The following is a 23,160-nucleotide window of genomic DNA, read 5'->3' on the forward strand; positions in this document are numbered from 1 at the left end:
ATCTTTGTCTGGTTTTAGAAGAAGAATTATGTTGGCTGAGTTCATGTTAGATGGCATTGATTGGCTCTCATTAATAGATGTGACAGTTTTATAAAATGTTGGTGCCAGTTGTTCCCAGAATTCTTTATAAAACTCAGCAGGAAAGCCGTCAGGCCCTGGTGCTTTACCATTGGGCATAAGTAACAGAGCTTCATGAAGTTCAGACGGCGAGAGCGGAGAATCTAAGTTTGTGATTTGATCCTCATTTAGCCTGGGTAGGTTTACATTATTAAGAAATGAGTCAATACTTTGCTCTGACGGATTGATCTGCGGTGTGTACAGGTTTTTATAAAAGTTTTCAAATGCGTTATTAATTTTGACCGGGTCATGGGTGACATTTCCTGTTTGGTCCATAATAGAGGTGATTGATGATTTTTCTCTGTTAATTTTAAGCTGATTAGCCAGAAATTTGCCAGATTTATTAGAGTTTTCAAATCTTTCAAGTCGTAGCCTTTGTATTTGAAATTGTGTTTGTTTATTAATGATGTCATTTAACTGCAGCTTTAAATTTTTCAGATCTCCCAGAATGCGTTCCTGTGCAGAAGCAGCATAAGCAGTCTCCAGGGTTTTGATTTTATTTTCTAATTCTAATAAATCTGCTTTCTCTTTGCGTTTTTTGTGCGTTGAATAAGAAATGATTTTCCCTCTCATGACTGCCTTTGCTGTTTCCCAAAGAACGCACGGTGGGACGTCTGGAGTATTGTTGAAGTCTAAGAAGGTTGCCCACTCTTTTTTAAAGAATTCAAGAAATTCCTGGTCCTTTAACAGAGACGTATTAAACCTCCAGGTTGTACCAGAGGGTGTGGATTTTTCCCTAGAAATGTTTACAGAGACTGGTGCATGATCACTGATAATAATTGGATGGATATTGGAGCTTTGAATATTTTTTAAAAGGGAGTTACTGATTAATAAATAGTCTAAACGGGAGTGTGAATAGTGAACTGGAGAAAAAAAGGTGAACCCTTTAGTGTTTGGGTGACATGAGCGCCACGCGTCGCAGAGACCCAGATCACTCATGTACTGCTTTAGAATACTTGCAGATCGCCATGTACGCTGATTTGCTGCTGTGCTGAGTCTGTCAAGTTCAGGGTCCAAAACAAGGTTGAAGTCTCCTCCTATAATGATTGTGGAGTCAGAGTGAACTGAGAGTGAGGTGAAGAATCTGTGAAAGAAGGAAGAGTCGTCAACATTGGGACCATAAATACTCACTATACAAAAGTCCTTATTCTGAATGGATATATTAATGATTACAAATCTGCCTTCTGGGTCAGTAACTGTATCCTTATGAGTAAAATTAAGATTTTTATTAATTAAAACAGCAACTCCTCGTTGTTTGGAGTTGTAACTGGCAGAGTATATAACTGGAAATTGTAAGCAGCACATAAGGTGATCCAAAGAATTTGATAAATGGGTCTCCTGCAGTAGAGCTATATCTGCTTTTAGACCATCCAGGTGATTTAACACTTTCAGTCTCTTTGGCTCAGAGCCAAGTCCACGCACATTCCAGCTAACGATGTTAAGACTGTTCATAACTGCTCTGACTGAAAAGGTGTAAAGCTAAGTAGTGCTTGTGTACCAGTCCGTGTGCGCGTGCCCGCATTGAGAAGCGCTGTGCATGTGAACGTTTTCTGGCTATGTGAGCTGCGTGTCGCGTGCGTCCTATGAAAGCCTGTGTGAGGTGATTGCAGTATGTCGGCGTGTGTGTGCGGGATCGCATGTGCACGCCCCTGTGTGCGCTTGTGTGTGCGCGCGCCCGCTCCGTGCATAAATAAATACTTACCGAGGATGAGTTGCTTCCAGGTGATTTACATATAATGAGGGGGGAGAGGGGGGGGGGAGAGTAAAGGAAAGAAAAAAAGAGATAGAAGGGAAAACGAAAACAACAACAAAACAACAATAGAAACATGAGTGGGACTGAGGTGACGAAGAAAAAAAAAAGACTGTTTTCCTGCGATCGAGGTGTGGATTATTGATGATCCGGTTTTCCATTCATTGAAGTAAGTTTAGCGGGTTTCTTCTGGGCAGCGCAGATGTTCTCAGCGCGGATCTGAAAGCCTTCAGCACAGCCAGGGGGTGATCTCCGGGTCCCGGAACAGCCGGCCGTCCACGTAAAGTTTGTCAACGGCCACAATCGCTCTCGAACCAGCAGCAAGATGCTTCCTCCTCAGCGGGAACAGGATCTTCCTTCTACGGAGGATTTCTGCCGGGAACTGGTCATTCACGCTGTAATGCGTGCCTCTCAGTTCCCGTCCGCGGCCCTTCACCAGCTCCTTCTGTTTGAAATGTTCGAATTTAGCCACAATAGGACGCGGGCGCTGGTGGTCGGACCTTCTTCCTCCGAGGCGGTGAACCCTGTGGAAAGAGATCTTCTGCACCTCCTCCTTGGGGAGCTTCAGGTGGACCTGTAAAAAGGATCTAACGGTGGCCTCGGGGTCTTCTCCTACCTCCTCTGGAACCCCCGCGACCACTAGATTGTCCCTCATGCTCCTCGACTGAAGATCCAGGAGGGTTTCCTTTATGGATCGGTTCTCCTCTGAGAGACGGGCGGTGTCATTGCTCAGGGTCTTCACGGTCTCTCTGAGGGCCTGGTTCTCCGCTGCGAGCTCCCGCACCTGCTGCTGGCTGAATTCCAGAGACTCCCGCAGACCTTGAAATTCTCTATGGAGGATCTCCAGCAAATTGAGGCGGCAATCAAAGCTGGAGAGCTTTTTGTCAATCGAATCCAGGATATCGCTCATTCCGCTGCCCGGAGAGGACACAGCCCCGGGAGAGTCCTCAGGCCGTTCACGCTTGGCGGAGGGGGTGGTGGTGGCGGTTCTGGGCTTCACCATGTTGCAGGTATTAAAACACTCGTCAATGAAATTCTCCAGGTCCTCCAGGCTGACAGAAGCTTAATACTCTTAACAGGTTGTGTTAGTTAGCAGGAAATATTTTAATATGGCGGAAAAATGAAACAAGATCGAAAATGTTTGTTCAAATGCTTACGCGCCGCCAAGTCGACTCACCACACTCGTCTCGCTGGGTCTCGCGATACTACAGCATCTCCCGCCCAACTGTTCTCCTCCTCCTTGAATTTCAATTCAATTCAATTCAATTCAATTTTATTTGTATAGCCCAAAATCACAACAACAGTCGTCTCGATGGGCTTCGAAGTAAAACATGAAACCAAAAGGATCATGAATACAAAGAGTTCAATAGAAAAATACTAAAATGAACTAACAAACTAACTAAGCTATACTGGCATCCCTGCCCTTAGACCCCCCTTCGCGGTAAGGAAAAACTCCCAAAAAAAACGGATTCCGGAAAAAACGAAGAAACCTCAGGGGTGCCCACATGAAGGAGGGATCCTCCCCCAGGACGGACAGGCGATTTACCAGAAATCTTAGAGAAGAATTAACTTATCTAAATCTACAACTACATATATAAAAGTCCAGCAGACGAGCTTCATCCAGCCGTGGTTGTGGGGACAGTCAAAGGCGCGAGTCGAGCCGGAGACAGGAACCACAGCCAGGTGTAGGAGCAGGAGCAGAGGCGAGGTACTCGGTCAGGTACAGAGCAGAAACAAGCCAGAGATGAGCCAGAGGCAGGATCCACAGCCAGGTGTAGGAGCAGGAGCAAAGGCTTTGCAAAGGTTTTTGCGTTTAGCACTATGTTTCCTCCCAACCGGTACAAACCCCTGACTGTCTCCCGGCTGTTGGGAGGGCGCTGGGGTGCTAGCTAAGTTAGCCCTGGTAGCGCGGCCCGCGCTACGAGTAACGACCTGGCTAGCCGGCTTAGCTTCCACTGTGCGGAGCCGCGCTTCTAACTGCTCCAGCCTGGCCTCCAAGTCTAACACAAGACTACACTTAACACAACTACCGCTATTTTCACTAAAGGAGGCAGGATCATCACTAAACATATGGCACACGGGGCAGGAGAGAGGAGGAGAGGCGGAAGGAGTGGTGGCCATGCCAGGTTTTAAGCTAAGGCTAGCGGTGTTTAGGTAAAGAGAAGTGGTCTATTTAGCAAAATGAGAAAGTGAACAGCAAGCGGTTTAACAGTGGTGAATTCGCTAATAAAAGGTACTAGATGTGACTATTAACCCAGATAACCCTTAGAGTAAGCAATAGTAGTAAGGCTAATGCCAAACAAGAGGACAGCAGTCACACACGACTAGCACTGGGAATAGCTCACCCGGAAATGACGTCACAGGAAATGGACGTCATTTCCTGTGACGCACATTGCTTCTCACTGTTTTTCCGACAAGCTATATGTCATACACACTTATCAGTGTACCTTCTTAGCCATTGTCTTGTCAGAACCGCCCTGCAGCATGTATCCTCCTGACCAAAGCAGAAAGTGTTGTACCTGACGTTACTTCAGACGTTTAAAACTGGTCAGCGAAATATAAAGTTTGAATAATTCAACTATCCTGAAAAGGACTTCAAAGCTTCTATTTTTCTTTTTCCTTGTTGCTTTGCCCTGCCCTTGTAATTCCTAGCCAATGACTGAAGAGATCTTTTTTACAAGCTTTGGTTTAAACACAGAAATGTCAGATTGGCGACAATCAGAATACAGGCCAAACACAAGGTTCAGGAACCGATCCAGACCAAATTAAGTGGACTCAGTCCGGACCAATGGATTTTTCCAGTCTTAATAAACCCGTAGATTACAGGTGTGAGGCATCACCAGTGGGTGGTTGGCAACAGAGGGAAAGGCAAGATGCTAAACATTTCACCGTGCCATTTGCAGTTTTGTTTCATCAGTAAAAATGAAAATGAGAAAGGGGAGAAATGAAAAAGATTGTGACTGGTAGTATGAGAAAATGAGAAAGATTTAATTATTAAAATTGGTGTATTGAACACAATAGATTTTGACAACAACGTGTACAAAAGAAATAGAAATTCTACCATTTTCTGTGGAAGATCTATTAAGAAGGCAACTGAGAAAAGAATATTCATGAGGAACATACTTCACACTGAACAACTTCAACACTCAACATAACATGACTTTTCTAGACCAATTCACATTTAAAATGAGTTTTTATAAATATGTTTAGTGACAAACAAAAAGCAATGAAAAATACATTGTTTCTTGAAATGCTTTTGTGAAAAATGAACAAGAAGACAAGTCTGTTTTGTCTACCTTTATGTGTTCCTCAAAAAGGTATCTGTTGTGAAAAAAAAGTTTTATTGTCTCCAAAGTGACCTGTTCTGATATTTTAGGATATCTGTTTGTGGTGACCAGCATAATCCCCTGAACTCACAAAAATGTTGTGGCAATTTTACGGAGTTGATTATTGGTGTCAAGCATGTAGAGTTGTGTTCATAAGTTTACATGCCGTTTCCCTTGAAGAAATGAGGATTTCTTGGTCATTTTTCAGAAAATCTAAATGAAAACACAAAAACTTTGTTTCCACTCGTAGTTAGTGGTTGGGTGAGCCATTTATGGTAAAAAAAAAAAAAAGAAAATCTGTTTACCATTTTGAAATCCTGAAAATGACTCTGTTCTAAAAAACCTGCACACAGGCTGATACAAAAAGGTTTGAATGACCGCTAAAGGTAACCATCCTCACCTGTGACTCGTTTCTCTGTAATCAATGTGTGCGCACAAAAGGCCTTGGAGTTTCTGTGCCCCCAACAGACCCTTGCAGCCTCCATCCTGTACTGCACTGACATTTCTGGTCATGGGAAAAGCTAGATAGCTGTCAAAAGACCAACGGGAAAAGGAAACTGAATTGTACAACACATAGGAAAGGGATATAAGAAGATATCCATGGTAGTGAGAATGCCAGTCAGCAGGGTTCAGACTTTGATCAAGAAGTAGAAAGCGAGGGGTTCTGTTGAACCCAAACCCCGGTCACAAAAATTTCTGCTACAACTGCCGGAAAAAGCTTCCGCTTCGATCCAGGACTCTCTGAAAAACTGTAGAAGTCTTGGTATAATTAAACATTATACCAAGAAGCCCCTGAAGAAAAATGGGCCGCATGATCGAGTTGCCAGAAGAAAGCCTTTGTTGAGCAAATGCCATAAAATAGCTGGCTTACAATTTCCCAAACAGCACAGAAACACGCCTCCAAAGTTCTGAACCAAAGTCATTTGGAGTGATGAGACCAAGATTGAACTTTTGGCCACAACCATAAACGCTACATTTTGAAGAGGAGTCAACAAGGCCTATGATGAAGCAGAACACTAATCCTACTGTGAAGCACGGAGGGGGACGGCTGATGGTTTGGGGATGTGTGAGCTACAAAGGCACTGGAAACTTGGTCGAAACAGATGTTGAGATGAATGCAGTTCGTATCAGAAGATACTGTAGGAAACTTGCACTCTTCAGCTCAGAGGCTGCACATGGGACGCACTTAAACATTTCAACATGACAACAATCCAAAACAGACAGAGTCCACCTGTCATTGGTTCCAACAGAATAAGATGACGGTTCTGGAGTGACCGTCTCAGTCTCCTGACCTCAATATTATTGAGCTGCTCTGGGGAGATGTCAAACGAGCAGTTCAAGCAAGACAGCCCAAGAATTGAAAGGAACTTGAGGTTTTCTGCCTAGAAGAATGAGCTGCTTTACTGTTAGAGAAAAGAAAGTACTTCCTCCACAACAACCACAAGACACTTCAAACTGTCATTGATGCAAAGGAGGAAATACAAGGTATTAGGAACTGGAGTATGTTATTTTTTGAACAGGGTCTTTTGGGAAGTTTCTGTTGTCGTTAGGATTTAACCCTTGTGCTATCTTAGATGACCCCACCCTTACATTGACGTGTCCTCCCTACCATGACAAAGGTGGATAAAGGTGGAAAGATTTCATGTAATCCATGGACACCAGTGAAGATCACAAATCATTGAAGAAAAAAGGTTCAGAGCACTGTCTAGTGGGTCTAGACGACCCCACTCCCAATGTTAAAGTGTTTAGGATAGCACAAGGGTTAAATACAGTACGGTGAACAGAATTCTTTGACAATAAATGGCTTCACCCAACCACTAACTATGAGTGGAAAGTTCCTGTGTTATCATTCATGTTCTCTGAAAAATGACCAAGAAATCATCATTCCTTCCAGGGTATGAAAACTTATGAACACAACTATGGAATTTCTTTTAATTATAATTCAAAGTAATGTGCAATTCTCAATAGAGTGTAAATCCTAACGCAGAGGATGGAAGAACTTTACTCCTACAGTTCCAATCCAAACACGTCTGTTGTGGAAACCAAACAGCTTCCTGTTTCCTTCAGATCTAGAGAGTGCATGTTGGAGCATGTAAAAGAATACAGTATTTATACAGTATGTCCAATATTTAACAATCTAGATTGTAAAAGTTAAATACACGGCAAACACATTTATAAAGCATAACAAAAGCATACATACCGGTGGCTAGTCTGTTTGAATAAGTGGATGCTAACAACTGGACGCTAACTTTAGCTGTGTCCGACTTTTAAGGGGTTATGAATAAATAAAGCAAAATAAAATGGCACTACCGTCATAAAACTGGTCTTTTCTAAATAATTATATATATATATATATATATATATATATATATATATATATATATATATATATATATATATATATAATTTAAATAATTATACAAACGTGGATTCCCCGTGTCTGAAACTTTCTTTTCTTAATGTGAAACTTTTACGGGGTTATGGATAAATAAAGCTAAATAAAATGGCACTACCGACATAAAACTGGTCTTTTCTAAATAATTTTATATATATATATATATATATACATAATTTAAATAATTATACAAACGTGGATTCCCCCTGTCTGAAACTTTCTTTTCTTAATGTGAAACATTGGAGAGTCACCTTCAATTTCTTCAATTGGCTCTTTCCTCCCCCTATAAAAATTGTAAATCGTTAGCTTTTTAGCTTTGGGCAACTAACTTGGCAGAGTAGGCGCTTTAAGTCACGGGACCAAGACGAATGGCGGTTAACAGAATCTGGGAGTTTTTTCAAAACAGAACTACCTCCAGGATCAGAAAGTAAAAAAAAAGGAAAAAATCGATCATATTTATTCGCTATTTCTGTCTGTGGCTCGGTATCAAGTACTGGTAGCGGTCCGTGGCCCAGGGGTTGGGGACCACTATTAATTTTAAAGGACACCTAACAATGTTGTCCATAACATCAAGCTGCAACACAGCAGTTGCAGTTGTAGTAAACACAGAAGAAAATTCATTAGCAGATAGTGCATTCTCTTCTCTAACCTCCAACGCCGCATAATTCCATAGGTTAGTTGAGTCTTAATTATTTTTAATTGGTCGACCAAAGGAAATGGAGGCATGATTAAGCAAATTTAGTGAGGTGGTGCCCCGCCCTGATAAGCATCTGACAGTTTGCATATCGGCAAAGAACCGGGGGGGGCTTTGTTTTGCAATTTCACTTGAATTGTGACACAAAAACAGCACGGCATTTAATAATGCAATAGATTTACAAGTTAATTTAAAATTAATTTAAAACAAACCATCTATTGAAATGACATTTTTAATACTGAATTGTATATTGCAAAATGCAGTGTCATTTGAATTATGACATCAGAAATCCATGACAATTTAAATGCAATTAATTTTGTTTACATATAATATTAAAACGGTCATATTGAATTGTAAATCTTAATATTGAATTCTAAATTGCAAAATGTATTTTCACATTCCAAGCCTGAATTGCAGACTGAATTGTCATTTGAGAATTGCTTATTACTTTGAATTTCCAAGCACAACTGTATATTCATGGCTGCCACCTGCATTAATAACCATCTTTAGAAAGAGAGTTTTTCTTTTAGCTACATACTCAGGGCACACACTCTTTCACTCACATTCAGAGAAACTGAATAAATATGCAAACATCACAACGCACATGGTATGTGCAGTCAGAAGACGTCTGTGATTGACTGTTTAGTTTTTCATTAAAGAAATGTGATGGTCCTGCTTGCAAAGGTTTGCTGCTGCTGTAAATGAAGGGATTTACTCTGAGGGAAAAATGTTCTCAGAGTGCTTTGTAATCTCAGAGCCTCCAAATAGGTGCTGATGTCCAGCAGAGGACGCTATCTCCAACAGCCATTTAGTTATGGCATTTAGTAGAAGGCGTCTTCTTGTCTTGGTTCTTGAAACAGATTTTAAAAGTGAAATGCCACATTGGCTCCAGAGTGAAATGAAGTGTTCTTGTGAACAAAAAGACTACAGCCCTTTATCTGGTAACTCAGATGCCACAGTAATACATTCCCTTAAACAGCTGTTTTCGCACACCTTCTTGTACAAAGCTTGGCAGATCTTTAATACATGTTGTCATTGTCCTGTGCAGCATTTCAAAATGTCTTGTTTTCCTGACAGCATGCAACAAATGTTCAAACAGGCTAATAATGGTCTAAAAAATCTGACAACAATCTCATCAACTCTTTAGTTTCTGTGCAATTCAAGTCATGAAAAACAGAACTATGGAGTACAAAAGTGTGCTGTTACCCACAAAAAGATTCCAACAGCATTAACTCAACATACTTAACTAAAATGTGTCTACAGTCATGAGGGTTAAGACAAATGTTTCTGACAGGTTCCACAGATAAGTCTCTGAAGACCTTGAATGGCCTTAAATGCTAAAGATTTGCAGAACATTGGAGTCGTTCTACAAGAATGGGCTGTGAAGCTGACAGCTAAGGTCAAAGATCATGTAGCCCTTAGTCCAGTTCCTCTGTGGGCCCCAAGCTTAGATCTCTCCTCCCTCTTTCCCTGGACAGTTGCCTTCCCCTGTCATGATCCTCTCTTCCATCCTCTTCATCTTCCTCATCATCTACTCCATCCTCTTCTTCTTCTTCTTCTTCCTCCTCCTCCTCCTCATCCTCTGTGCCGTCCATGGAGTCGTCAGCACCAAGCATGGCTTGCTGTATGGCCAGAGTGGCTGAGTCTGAGGACAGCGACTGGAGGCTGTCCATGCTGAGTGGGTCTGTGTGACACATTACAAATGTTTAACTGTCAGCATCCATCCTCACCGACATGCAGTTTCTGTTTAGGTGATACATGAATTATTTGTGAAAAAAGTTGTTAGGGAGTTATTGAAATAGTACGACGGAGATTTAGGGCCACCAAAAAAAAAAAGAGTCAAATTACGAGAAAAAAACTCTTACATTTACGAGATTAATGTGGAAGTGAGCATCAGAGCAGCAGGTGAAGGCCGTGCAGCAGCAGAGCAGACCAACTAAACTCAGGTAAGCTGAATATTTATTGATAACGTTCCAAATGTTTGGAAGCTCATTAGTTTGATTTACTATTTATTAATGTTTCATTTATTAATGGGTGTCTTGCAGCTTGTCATGGTTTGGGTTTCTTTTGTCTTGGTTTTTGATTTATTTCTTGTTCTGTCATGTTTGGTTCTGTTTCCTGTTTAATTTTGAAAGGTGTTCTGTTTGGTCATGTTCCTGAGTTTTACTTCCTTGTCCCCATCTGCCCTGATCCTGTTCACCTGTGTCTTGTCTGCCCCGTCTGTATTTAAGTCTCGTCTCTCCCTAACGTCTTCTTGTCATAGCGTCATTTATTTCTTGGATGTTTCCATGTTTCATGCCACGCCACACTAAGTCTAGTTTTGTTTTTGTTCTCCTGCTCGGCAGCGCCTTTTGTTTGCAATAAACCCTCTTGCCCTGAAACCGTTTGCCTCCTGCCTCTGCGTCTGGATCCTACCTGCTCTCAAGCCCCCCTCACCCTGACACAGCTGTCCACCTGAATCCTTTCTTCCTCCACCAAAAACCAGCTCTCTACGTCTGTGTGACGCTTCCGTCTGAGGAGAAGCACTTCTTAGCATTTTCAACGTTCTAGTGCTAATATAACAGACTATTTTCATTCCTCTTTATAGTTTTATGTTGAAACGGGACGTTTCATCTGGAGGAGTGGGCGTATGTAACACTGTTTACTTCTGCATTTGTGTTCGGATGACAGGTTCATGACATAAGGTGACAGATGAACTTCAGGTTATGTGAATAAAAAGGAGAATCAAGGCTGCAGTTGTCCTTTACACCCAAATGTGTCTCTGAGCTCCTTATCATGTGAAACTCCGCTTTACTGACACCGAACCCCGGAAAGCTGGCTACACTGAAAATAATCTCATTTTAAGTCACCAAAAGGTTCAGAATCTCTTTGTTTTTTAAACCTTTCCAGAAATAAAGCTTCACAAAAGGCTCCACACATTTCATCTTCAAGCTAGGCTCCGATAAACAGAAAACTTTGGTGTTTTTTCCTCGTTAATCTATGACTTTCTTTCTCGTAAATGTTCAACTTAAAAGTCGTAAATTTAGAAAAAAGTGTTTTTTTGTAAACTGGCCCTAAAAGTGACATCTCAGCTCTAAAAAACTAGGATGCTTAAAAAAAGGACAATTGAAAACAGAAAACAATCTAATCATGTAATTCTTTTTTAAATAAACACCGTGCATTATAAGTTTACACTGGCTATAACCATTTCCTTAAAAATGTTCCTGCTGGAACGTCGGTTAACCAATAATGATTATGGAAAACACTGACAAAGAGGGTCAGACCCTCAGCAATGATTGAAACAACATGGGTGGTTCTAGTGCAACAGCTTTGCAGGTGGCCTGTCTTTAGTTCAGACTTGAAGCATTTGGAGCCTCATTAGATGTGCTGGAAGATCTGCAACAGCCAACTGTTTTAGTTTATGACTTTTGAAAAATTGAAATATATGTTAAAACATTCTAAATCTGGAATCTATAATCCACCCTGGCTATGAAAAAAAAGACAAAGGCTTCCTGATTGAGAGGAGAAGGCTGCCCTCAAGATATTCTAGTGAGATAAAAAAAAAAAAAAACAAGACCGCTGTTTAGATTCATGTGGGAAATATTAATTTTTTTGAATGATGTATTCTGTTAATTTACGTGATTATTTATTTTTATAAGTAAATAACCAAACATGTTCTTTGCCCAGAAGGCAATATGACAGAAAGCAGTTAGGCTGTCCTTGACCTAACATGCATGTTTCTGAACTGTGGGATGTTATTTGTGTCAGGCAGCCGTCCTTACCGCCGTTATGTTGACAGGATGAGAGTGTATGGAGTGATATTTCTGCCACCATGTTGCACACAAAACTTTCTAAGTTTTTTGCTCAAAATTTTTTTTTTTTCCTCAATTTCTTTTTTTTGCTTTCAAAAACGTTTTTTGCGTTTGCAAAACACATTTTTCGCGTGCGTTGTGTCAAATCTCGCTTTTGTCTTATCTTTGATTTTGCTGACTACTTTGAGCGCGACTTAGCGTGATATGACTGCCACTGGCATCGCCAAAAAGAAATTCGCATGCGTTGTGTGTCATCTCACTTTTTTCCTATCTTTGCTAAGTTAAGTTTCGGTTTGATGTGACAAGCTGCCATCAAACAGCTGCTGATTGGTCCAGATTCTAACCAATCAAGTGTCTGTGTCTCATATTGACGGTATTCCGAGGCAGACATTGACTTTGGACTTTGTGTCGGTTCTGTTCGTACGGGATTCTGCCGTTTTCACCCACTCTGGCCCGTTTGTCTCAGAGTAAAACCCAGAAGGAACAGCAAGCAGCTAAAATCACAGAATTTAGTATTTATTCATGTCTGTGTAGAAACAAACGTGTTTAAAACGTCTGCAGCAAAAAAAAAACAAAAAAAAAAAACGTCCGAGCTCCGACTCCATCCAGCCGGAAGAAGTTAAACTTTTTAAGATTTGTATCTGAACTTTTGTTTTATTTTAATAAATAATTGTTGCAATATTAAAATAAAATAGCATTTTTGATGACTAATATTTTTAAACTTTGGACAAACACACAAGTTCTAAAAGATGAGACACTGGTGAAAATTTACATAAAAGTTAAAAATGCTTCTTCTGATAAATGCATTGAGTCTCCTGTGGTGAGTTTTCACAGATCAAACAGACCTGTTGATGTAATGTCAGCAGATAAACTTTACAGTTTCAGCAGATCCTCAGCCATAAATTCACAAATCTGACTTCATAAAAATGAACGAATGCTAAAAAAAAAAAGTATGAATTATTATGAATTATTTAAAAAATGAAAACGTCTTCATCCAAAAATGAGCGTCAAAAGAGCTGGTTCAGCCTCTGAGCCTCGGCAGCAGACACTATGTTAGATTCATATGGCAATGTGATTGGTTAGAATCTGGACCAATCAGCAGCTGTTTGATGGCAGCTTGGTCACGTCAAACCGAAACTTAACTTAGCAAAGATTGGAAAAAAGTGAGATGACACACAACGCATGCAAATTTCTTTTTGGCGATGCCAGTGGCAGTCATGTCACGCTAAGTCACGCTCAAAGTAGTCAGCAAAATCAAAGATAAGACAAAACCGAGATTTGACACAACGCACGTAAAAAAACGTGTTTTGCAAACGCAAAACACGTTTTTGAAAGCAAAAAAAAAAAGAATTTGAGCACAAAAAAATTATTGAGCAAAAAACTTAGAAAGTTTTGTGTTCAACTTAGAAAGTTTTGTATGCAACATGGTGGCAGAAACATCACTCCATAAGAGTGAGCTGTGTCTTCTCGTGGTAACGTTTTAAACTTAAAACACGATAAAGTTTTTCAAATGTTGTCTCCTGCTCCTTGGCAATGAGAAGAAAAAGATGACCTGCGCTTTTACTGTATTTCTTTGGTAACTGACTTACTTTCTGAATTGTTTCCCATTTGGGATCTGTGGCTTTGCAGAACTCCAGCAACGATGGAGTCAGGCCAGAAGCGTTGTGTTGGACGATGCTGCGACTTCATTTTCTTAGCTTTGGGAGCTGGGTCTGGGTTACTGGCATCCAACATGGGCTGGAGGATACGCCGGCGGGCGTTAATGAACCTACAAAACATGAAGATGAAGGACACAACCTCACAGATTAGAACTGTCATGAATATTTAGGCAACGCTCATATAATACAGAAAGAGAGTTTACTAAGGAAATAAACAGTATTCTCAGAATGAACAGATTTAAAAAAAATACATTTTCAAACATTTATGTCAAAAATTGAGAATTTCAAGAGCTGTTAATTAGATTACATTTACTACAATATTGTTATCTTAATCCTAAAATTGCATTATTTTTTCCAGAAATCATTTCAGTCATCTCTGATAATAAATGACACATCCTGGTTTGGGGGAAAAGCTTTTCATTGTCAGCAGTACGGCAAATGTTAAAATGTGGGAGGAGCTGTCAGTTTTTCTTTATCAAGGTTGTCCAAACAGAAGAAAAGCTGAACATGCTGCCTTGATCTCAGTGAGCTGTAAAAAATTTTCTGTGATGTAACATGATGCTACAATAGGATGCTGTATCAGCTTTGGTAGGAATGCGCAGCAGAGCATCTTAACAGCATGTACGCAGGAACAACCACAAGATGGCATCACAGTATCATAAAAAAAAATGAGAGTTCAACATTCCACAGCATATATGTCTGCTCTGGAAAAATCATGATTTTCCCTTCTTTGCTTGTGTCAGCATTTTACTTGAGCTGAGCAAAACAGTTCATCTGTAACACATATAGGTTCTCCTCAAATAATAACAGAATGGTCAACCCTATGGCTTCTTACCAGTTGTTCACTTGCAAAAGGGTGAGACTTGTTTGTGCTGCTATCTGTCTCTTCTCATCCTCTGTTGGGTATGGATGCTGGAACAAACAGACCATGTTATTTTGCTCTATCTTTGATACATCACATAAAAAGGTCTGAGCTTTTTTCTGTCCCACCATGAGATGCTGGAAGAGCCAAGAGCGCATGATATTTGTGGCATGTTTGGGCAGCACCCCCCTTTTGTTCTTGGACTTCTTGTCTTCACTGTCCAACAGGGATGTCAGATCCATGTTCACCTTTATAAATACATAAAGAGTGTAAATAGTGAGAGATCAAAAAGCAGAAGGTTTCTAGTAGTTATTGTTGCTATGGAAACAACAGGGAGGCTACTGATTGCAGTTTTCTTTCCTGTGGTGCATACCATCTGAAATGTCGCCATGGCAACTGACTTTATATTATAATGTTAAAATACATTTTCTTGTATAAATTGGATTTAGGAGAGCAGCAGATTAAACCAGATGTTTGCATTTCAGAGTTAAATTAAATTGCTAGAAGTTAATGGAAAACTTGCGCAATATGTAGTTTTATGAACAACCATTTCTGGGATATGTACTAATTTTACAAGGACCGGTAGAACTTGTTAAATTCTAGTACGTTAGATTACAAATATTAGACTCATGGTTAGATTTAGGGATAATGTGTGAATTAAATTTTGGTCCGGGTTGCACGTCAACGGCTAAGCTTAATTTTCATTGCTTAGGGTTATGTTTAAGGATCAGAGTTGATGGACATGGACCGTCTGCAGGTGAAATATTGGCAAACCTGTATGTACCCCAAACAGATGGCCCAGACACTTTTCAGCTTGTAGACGCTAGGTGAACCCGTAGTGCAAATATGTTTATCAAGCACATTTTTTGCTACAGTATGTGACAGGTGACAGGTTGTAGTGAACACTTACACAATACGTCCGGGTAAAGTAGGTGAGACACAGACACCCCCCCCCACACACACACACACACCACCACCACAACCCAGTGCACTAGTGCTGTTCAGGTGATAAGTATGCTTCTTCTGCGCTCCTTGTGTGCAGCTGGACTGTTACAAAAAAGGTAATTAGATAGTCAGAGCGTAGTTTGTGTTGACATCCTACAATCACATCCCAGCCCATGCATGCAGCCTTTGTGCACGGTCAGTAAGGAGCCAGGATGTGGACCTTACTAACTGAAGTGTAAGGACCGGATGACATGATTAATTGTACATCATGAGTTTTTGTAACTCATGAGTTTTTGTAGCTAACACATATGTATGCTTACCACACGCAAGACAATATCTGGCTGTATGAGCCTCAAGAGAACTGCAAGACACAAGTTTTACTCTCTGTGACCCTCATCAGCCCTGAACAACCCAAAAGCCCGCAGCCCCCATAACGGGTGAGTGAGGCCTTACATTGCATTTCCCAAGGCGCTTACTTACTTACTGAATGGATAGCATTAACTTGCTCTACTTCCTGCCTGATGTAATAAAACTGAGATATTTGTACAAACGCTGCAGCACATTAAGTGGGTGGACCAGGTTTCTGGCACTTTTTTTGTAATCATTGATTGTTTGTTTTGTCTTGACCTTGTTTCACTTCCGTAATCCACTCCATGAAAATGTACCCATAAAAACTGGTATTTTGAAATAATTTGACTCATGTTGCATTGGCATCATATACGGAAGCTGAAAACGGCCAATCCAACGTTTTTTTGTGACCCTTTTCTCGTAATACCAGCATCTACTATTTCATCATCATGAGAAAACAACTTTCTGGTGATACTGTAGCGTCCCTCTCTCCCTTTTCCGGACAAAGATGCCGAGATGTAATCTGTTCATCTCTTTCTTTTGTGGTTATTATAGGCTATAACCAACGCCGAACCGCTAAACCAACAGCTCTCAACATTAGCAAAAGGAACGCTCCACAAAAGTTGTTTTTTTAGTGAATTTACTTTTTAATTTTTTTTTCTCATTTTTCATGCTCAATCCACAGCAAAACAAAGCCGTTTGTTAGAGAAAATGTTGAACATCAGAACTGATCAATTTCTAATTGATCAGTTTAACCCTTGTTCTATCTTAGATGACCCCCCCCTTCCATTGACGTGTTCTCCCTACCATGACAAAGGTGGATAAAGGTGGAAAGATTTCATGTAATCCATAGACACCAGTGAAGATCACAAATCATTGAAGAAAAAAGGTTCAGAGCACTGTCTAGTGGTTCTAGATGACCCAACTCCCAATGTTAAAGTGCCTAGGATAGCACAAGGGTTACACTCTCAGACTCCGTCTCACTAAAGTATACCACTCTCTCTTTTTTTCACCATGTGTTTCCATGGTGACTCTGGAAATTGGCGATCCATTGAGAATGTCTTTATGTACCTGCTGTGCACGTGCATTAACCCAGGGTTACCAAGTGGAGCGTAATTACTCTAACTCATATCCGGTCTTTTGGAACCGACATACCCAGAGTAAGCAAGTTCAGGCGGATTTAAACATGTTTTCTGGAATACATCCCCCCCCCCCCCGTGTCAGACCATGAAACAAGAGGACAGAGTCTTTCTGGCATCGGTGTCATTTTTTGCAGTACATGTCCCATGATGCACTGTGTTAAAGTGACAGCGTACAATGAGTCTTCCCTGTTAAACGTCTTAAACCACAACGAACACACATTAAACAGTTTATAAATCTTCTTGATGAAATCAGAGGTCAACAGTTTAGTTCTCCTTCCAGGTTTGTGTTTCTTAACAGCCAAACATCCCAGAGTTTGGTCCAAGTCATCTTTACAACTGAAACACTTTTCTAATAACGTCTGGATTATTTTAGATGTTAAACTTAAGAAGAAGTAATAACAACATTTAAGAAACAGGATTAAGGTGAAGTGGACAACAGACACAATTAAACTACCGTAATTTCCGGACTATAAGCCGCTACTTTTTTCCTGCGCTTACAGCCCTGCGGCTTATTCAGTGACGCGGCTAATTTATGGATTTAATTAGTGGCCGCCATGTACGTACTTTCGAACTCAGTGAATAGTTTGTATTCTAGCACAAGGCATTTATATTCAACACACCTCTAAGCAGCCAAACAGCATGGACTTGACTTCAGGTCTTAGACACTTCAGTCATGGTTCAACAAAATGAAACACGCATGCCCGGCCGCATCCCAGAATCCTTTGGTGCCATTAGACCCAACGTGCATGTGATCGCCGCTACAATATGATGAAGCTTTCAAGTTAAAAGCAATCGTTAAAAGCAGCGTAAAAAAGTCCACCGTCACCAACGGGTTTGGAAAAGCCGGTTTGCTGCGTGACGGAGAGAACAGCGCATGGAGTGAATTTTCACTCCATTTACGGTTTCTAAGGAAACCGTAAAAGCGGAATTTTGCTTTGAAAAACTCACAGCCTCCGTGTGAGCTGGAGACATCTTCTCCTGCTGATTTCGCTGCGGGGCCGATGGCAGTCTGAAGGCTCCCACACGTAACAACGCATCCGCCCCTCATACGTACAGTATTAAGTCCGATTGCTTTGCACAGAAACGATTTGCTCCATCCACCGGCGCAACGGGGACGAAGTGCTCCTCCTTGAAGCCGCCCTGGCCAGAGCTGTCGGAGTAGATAGGAAGGGGAGACAAGGAGCGCGCGGGGCGGGAGCGGAGCGCAGAGGCTTCTGAATTCTGACGCACGCGCCGCACTGAGGCGCGCGTATCGCGCTGAGGCGCGCACTTTTCAGTCGCCGCTGCTGTATTTTACCGTTGTGTTTTCTAACCAGTCCTGTTACTCCCATAACGCTGCCGCGACACAAGCGGAAGGAGAGCTTTACCCGTTCACCCCTCCATGCACTGCTGATACTTGGTCATTCTTAAACACGTACAACAGAATGGCGAGCCGAGCATTGGCCTCGCCTTTAGCCCCTAAGACTCATGGGAAATGTGGAATCGCGGATGTAAATTTCCTCATCATAACTGAGGGATGTAATGTTGATTATATGGTTACTGTTTGTAATTTTATGTATGATACCTAGATTGTCAATAAGTAAAAAAAAAATGAAATAAAAACACCATAACTGAGGAACTTGTGAACAGAATATAGGTCCATGCTGTTTGACGGATGTCGATACACTCAAATACGTGAGCCAGAGGCAAAACTGGCACCACCCACAATGTGCTAATAAATTGCACTCACTCTGGGATGCTGGCCGTGATCTGTCAGGATGACAATATCGCCTAACACATGCGCGGCTTGTACTCTGACGCGGCTTGTGTATGTATAAAACTAATTAAACATGTGAAAATGAGTAATGGGTAATCGGGTGCGCTTTGTAGTCCGGACTTTGTAGTCCGGAATTTATGGTAAATACTTTTATAAAACATTTTTATACACAATGATACCACGCACATTATGTAACCCTTGTGCTATCCCAGGGATTTTAACTCTGGGAGTGGGTCATCTAGACCCACTAGACAGTGCTCTGAACCTTTTTCTTCAATGATTTGTGATCTTCACTGGTGTCCATGGATTACATGAAATCTTTCCACCTTTATCCACCTTTGTCATGGTAGGGAGAACACCTCAATGTAAGGGGGGGGGGGGGGTCATCTAAGATAGCCTAAGTTAATTGGAGAATTTGAAAGAAAAAAAGTTGATTGAATGGTACTGGTAGAATTATGTGACTACTCCTTTAACTCTAGAGAAGACCCGTGTATTGTTTTTGAACATGCCACACTGTTTTCTAGGACCATCTCTCTTTCTGTATAGTCATTGGAGTTCTGCTTTCCTGCTGTTTGTAGATAATTGTGAGATAATATGAAACCAAGTGCTGGGCAAAACTGATCTATGTGAGATTCATTGTTCCTTTCATGCATAAAAACTCTAAAACAAGCAAAGGAAATTCTTGCTTTACATTCACAATAACAGCCAAAAGGACAATGAAAGCCATCTAAACATTATTGGGATAAACAATGTCAATTTAGAGTGGCAGCAGGGGGTTGCAACCAGACAGAGGCAATGAAAAGAAACCTTGCCAAGTGGAGGTAGTGGGCAATGGTGCAGTGGGTCTGCTGTGAGATGTAAGGAGTGAAACAGTGTGGGGTAAAAGCACAGGGAGGGATCATAACGGCTGGCTAATAGCTCACGGCACGCATGACATTACCTGTGAGTTCTGAATCTGGATAGTTCCTGTCGGTAGCGCCTGCGTTAACACTGGCCCTTGTGATGTCACCATGGCAACTGACTGGTACAGGGTCCCACCTGAGGAGATAATTTGCTGCCGTGAGTATCAAGTGGCCTCATCCACTATTAGAAGCCCAAACCTCACAATTCCACTGAAGGTGCACCAACTACTCGATAGCCAATTAATAAGACTCAAAGCCCCTCTAATGTTGACTAACCCTGATAAAACAAGAAAAAAGAGAAATGTCTTTCTGCTCCTGCCTTAACTAGCCTTGATCAAGGCCCTTATACCAAACATTAAAGCTTACAGTGTGTAGAGATCAAAGGTATTGATTTATTTTGGTGTAACAGGGATTTCCAGAGGCCATTTGACATTTGGTAGTACACACTTTGTACAATAAAAGTAAGCAGTAGGTCAGGCACACAAACAGGCCCGCTCAGGTCCTCAAGTCTTAACTGTAATCAAAAACAAGCTCATAACATTTAATCTTTTCGTCCCTGGTTTGATCCTAAATGGAAACATTTTTTTTCTATGAGGTAACTGTGAACTAGCTGTACTTGTTTATGGTCTTCCTAAGAAAATGTTAATACATTTAAAAAAATGTAAATGTTGTTGCAGCATCCTTTGGAAAACTCAGTGCCTTATTTCAGTAGCAAAAATTGTGAGATAATGTTATAAGCTGGTAAACGTTTAAGGCAAAGAAATCCTCTGTAAACAAGAGACTGAACATTGTAATGAGCATGCTAGGCTGAACTGTAACAGTGCTTCTCATTGAAATCCTTGCTGAAGCTTTATTTTATAAAGCTAACATTCATAGCCAGTGGCGCAAAAAGTGGGTATGCAGAATATGCGTCACAAAGGGGCGCCGGCCAAAGGGGGCACCCCCGCCGCAGCCGCTCCCCCCTCCCTCGGGTCTTGAACAGAGCGCCATCCAGCACGTGTCCGCAAGAACGTGCTGGATGGCGCTCTTGCAGAGACGCGCTCTGTTTGTTTTTATTTGAACTGTGTGATTGTCTGATGACAGGATTAAATGGAAAGGGAAAAGAAAAAAAACAATGTAGGCTCAAAACAGAAAACACAAAAGGGACGAAGATGTGGTGTGAATGAAGAAAAGTTTCTTTAAACGGTTGAGAGACAGCAGGTACGTTATAGCAGTGTTGAGAAACAGCCCATAGGAAAAATCTGTTGCTCATGTTGCTTGATCTCGTCTCTTGAGATCAGTTTGAGCGTCTCATATTCGTATCATTCTGTGATCATTTGCTTCTGAACTCTTGCTCCTAAGGGTCCCTTAGGAGCAAGAGTTCAGCTATAATGAGAAAAGACATCACTGAGACAAATGAGGTTGAGTTGAGACAACTGTTAGAGCAATAATTAAGAAGTGGGAGAGACGAATCTAAGACGCTCATGAGACAAATCTGAGAAGAACGAGTCCTAAAAGAGATCTCATCATTGTCTGTCTGATGTCTCTTTCATGTCTTAATCATTTCTCTTGAATGTCTTACCAAAGCCGTTAATGAGAAGGATATTTGAGAAAGAAAAGAGAATTTAGTTTTATAGCAGTGGTCGCCAATCCTGGTCCTCAAGGGCCACCATCCTGTAGGGTTTAGATGTTTCTTTGCTCCCCAGATGTGAATCAACAGGTGATTAACCACCTCCTGCAGAACTTGAAGAGGCAATTCAACCACTGCAGCAGATCTGTTGGAGCAGGAAAACAGCTAAAACATCCAGAACAGTGACCTTCAAGGACCAGGATGGGAGACCACTGATATACAGTAACAGTAAAAACAAAACTAAAAATGTAAATGCTTTACACTTTATTTGGGCAGCACCATCATCAGTACAGCATTTGAATTGTGGTAGCAGTATTACACACTTTTTAAAATATTAAATGCATTAAGTACATGAACCGTGGCGTACTCAATCTGGTTGACACGCTGGTCATGAATACTTCCAGATTTTAAACAACACACTGAAAAAAACAACATTATAAAAACATAAACATAAAAACATTCTCTGAAACTTGCAGACTATCAAATCCATGAACCAATTTGAAAACCAAATTAAGATAAAAAATAAGAAAAAAGATGGAAGGGAAACCAGTCCGCATACTGTAGATCATAGCAGTGGCCTTAGAACCTGCTCTGCCCTACATTTGTTGACAACGGCTTTCTTGAGCTTGGCCTCTTCAATTTGTTCCCAACCAGGTAGAGTGGCACATCTTAGGCATCAGCTGTAAGACAAGAACATTAAAATCTGGCATGAGTAGATTGATAATAGACAGCACATAACAAACAAAGATAACACTTCAATGTTATCGTTATCCTTTTTAAAATGTAATAATTACTTATACAGCCAAAGCCACCGCGAGTAGCCCAGACTGCAGTACTGGCGGAGCTAGCTTAAAACACCTTTAGCACTGAGTTGAGAGTTGGAGGAAAGAAATCGCAAGCTTACCGTGCAAACTTCAAAGATTTTACTTGAATCCTTTCCAGACAAGCAAAAAAAATGTTGGAGATTCATCCCACGGATAGTAAAAACGCAGAAAAAATACGACAAACGCTCGTCAAAGGTCTCTCGTTCTCTGCACTTCTCCCGCTTGCAGATTCCGGCCCGTTGGTGACGTCAACCACTGAGTTTTCCCTCCCACTGTGATCAACCAATCAGAAATCTGTGTCAAGTGAGGCTGTGATACAGTTTAAAATTCAAATCGCGTTACTCCAGGCTTCTGTTTGTTCAATATGATGCAGACTAAGATCAAGAAAAAAGAAAATATTTTCAGCTTGTAAGGCTGCATGAAGGGGGATTTTTAAAGACAAAGATAAATTAACTCAAACTGAACCCCATAAATCTGTACCACCCTAAAGTTGATTAATTTATTTGATTATTTTTATTTATGTATTTTATTTGTTTGTTTCAAATGTACAATCTATTTTTGTTCACTTTAAGGTGATCCAAATTTGATCCCTAATGTCCTTTACTTAGTTCAGACATCAATGTGTTAAACTTTTATACCCACCAACATATAAGTGTGCGTATACAGTAATCCCCCCGTATTCGCGGGGGTTACGTTCCCCCCCGCGAATAACGAAAAATCCGCGAATAATTGACCCTGTTTTAAAACTCCCAGAGCCAGAGCCTCTGCAGAGTCAGAACCTTTTTCTGCCGTTTGGGTTCATTTCCAGAAGCTGGAGATCCTGCAGGGCTTTTATTGGCTTTTATTAACCTTGTCAGAATGGTAACAGCTCGAACAAAAATAGCGCAGCATCATTAACCCAACATACTGTTATGGTTAGGGGTTTTCTTTTATTTGGTTTTGTGTTGTTGTGTTTTGTACTTATGTTTTGTCTGCTTTGTGCTTCTGCAGGGTGGCCTGGGGCAGGAGGCGTGGCCTTCTAGACTGGTGTCTCTGCACACC

General features: G+C 41.0%; 1 protein-coding gene across 2 annotated transcripts in view; it reads right to left on the reverse strand.

Annotated features, from left to right (window-relative positions):
- Positions 1 to 9,198: 9,198 nt before the first annotated feature.
- Positions 9,199 to 23,160, reverse strand: part of pknox2 (PBX/knotted 1 homeobox 2) — a 106,399-nt gene continuing 92,437 nt past the window's right edge. For both annotated transcript variants that reach the window (XM_023962256.1, XM_023962255.1), the window contains 5 exons: positions 19,725 to 19,822; positions 14,722 to 14,841; positions 14,567 to 14,643; positions 13,663 to 13,841; positions 9,199 to 9,966 (listed from right to left, as the gene is read on the reverse strand). In XM_023962256.1, coding sequence (XP_023818024.1) covers positions 9,701 to 9,966; positions 13,663 to 13,841; positions 14,567 to 14,643; positions 14,722 to 14,841; positions 19,725 to 19,822 — 740 coding nt within the window. In that variant the 3' untranslated portion in view covers positions 9,199 to 9,700. The remainder of the gene's footprint in view (positions 9,967 to 13,662; positions 13,842 to 14,566; positions 14,644 to 14,721; positions 14,842 to 19,724; positions 19,823 to 23,160) is intronic.

Source organism: Oryzias latipes, chromosome 14 (genome assembly GCF_002234675.1).
Source record: "Oryzias latipes chromosome 14, ASM223467v1".
Classification (NCBI taxonomy): Eukaryota; Metazoa; Chordata; class Actinopteri; order Beloniformes; family Adrianichthyidae; genus Oryzias; species Oryzias latipes.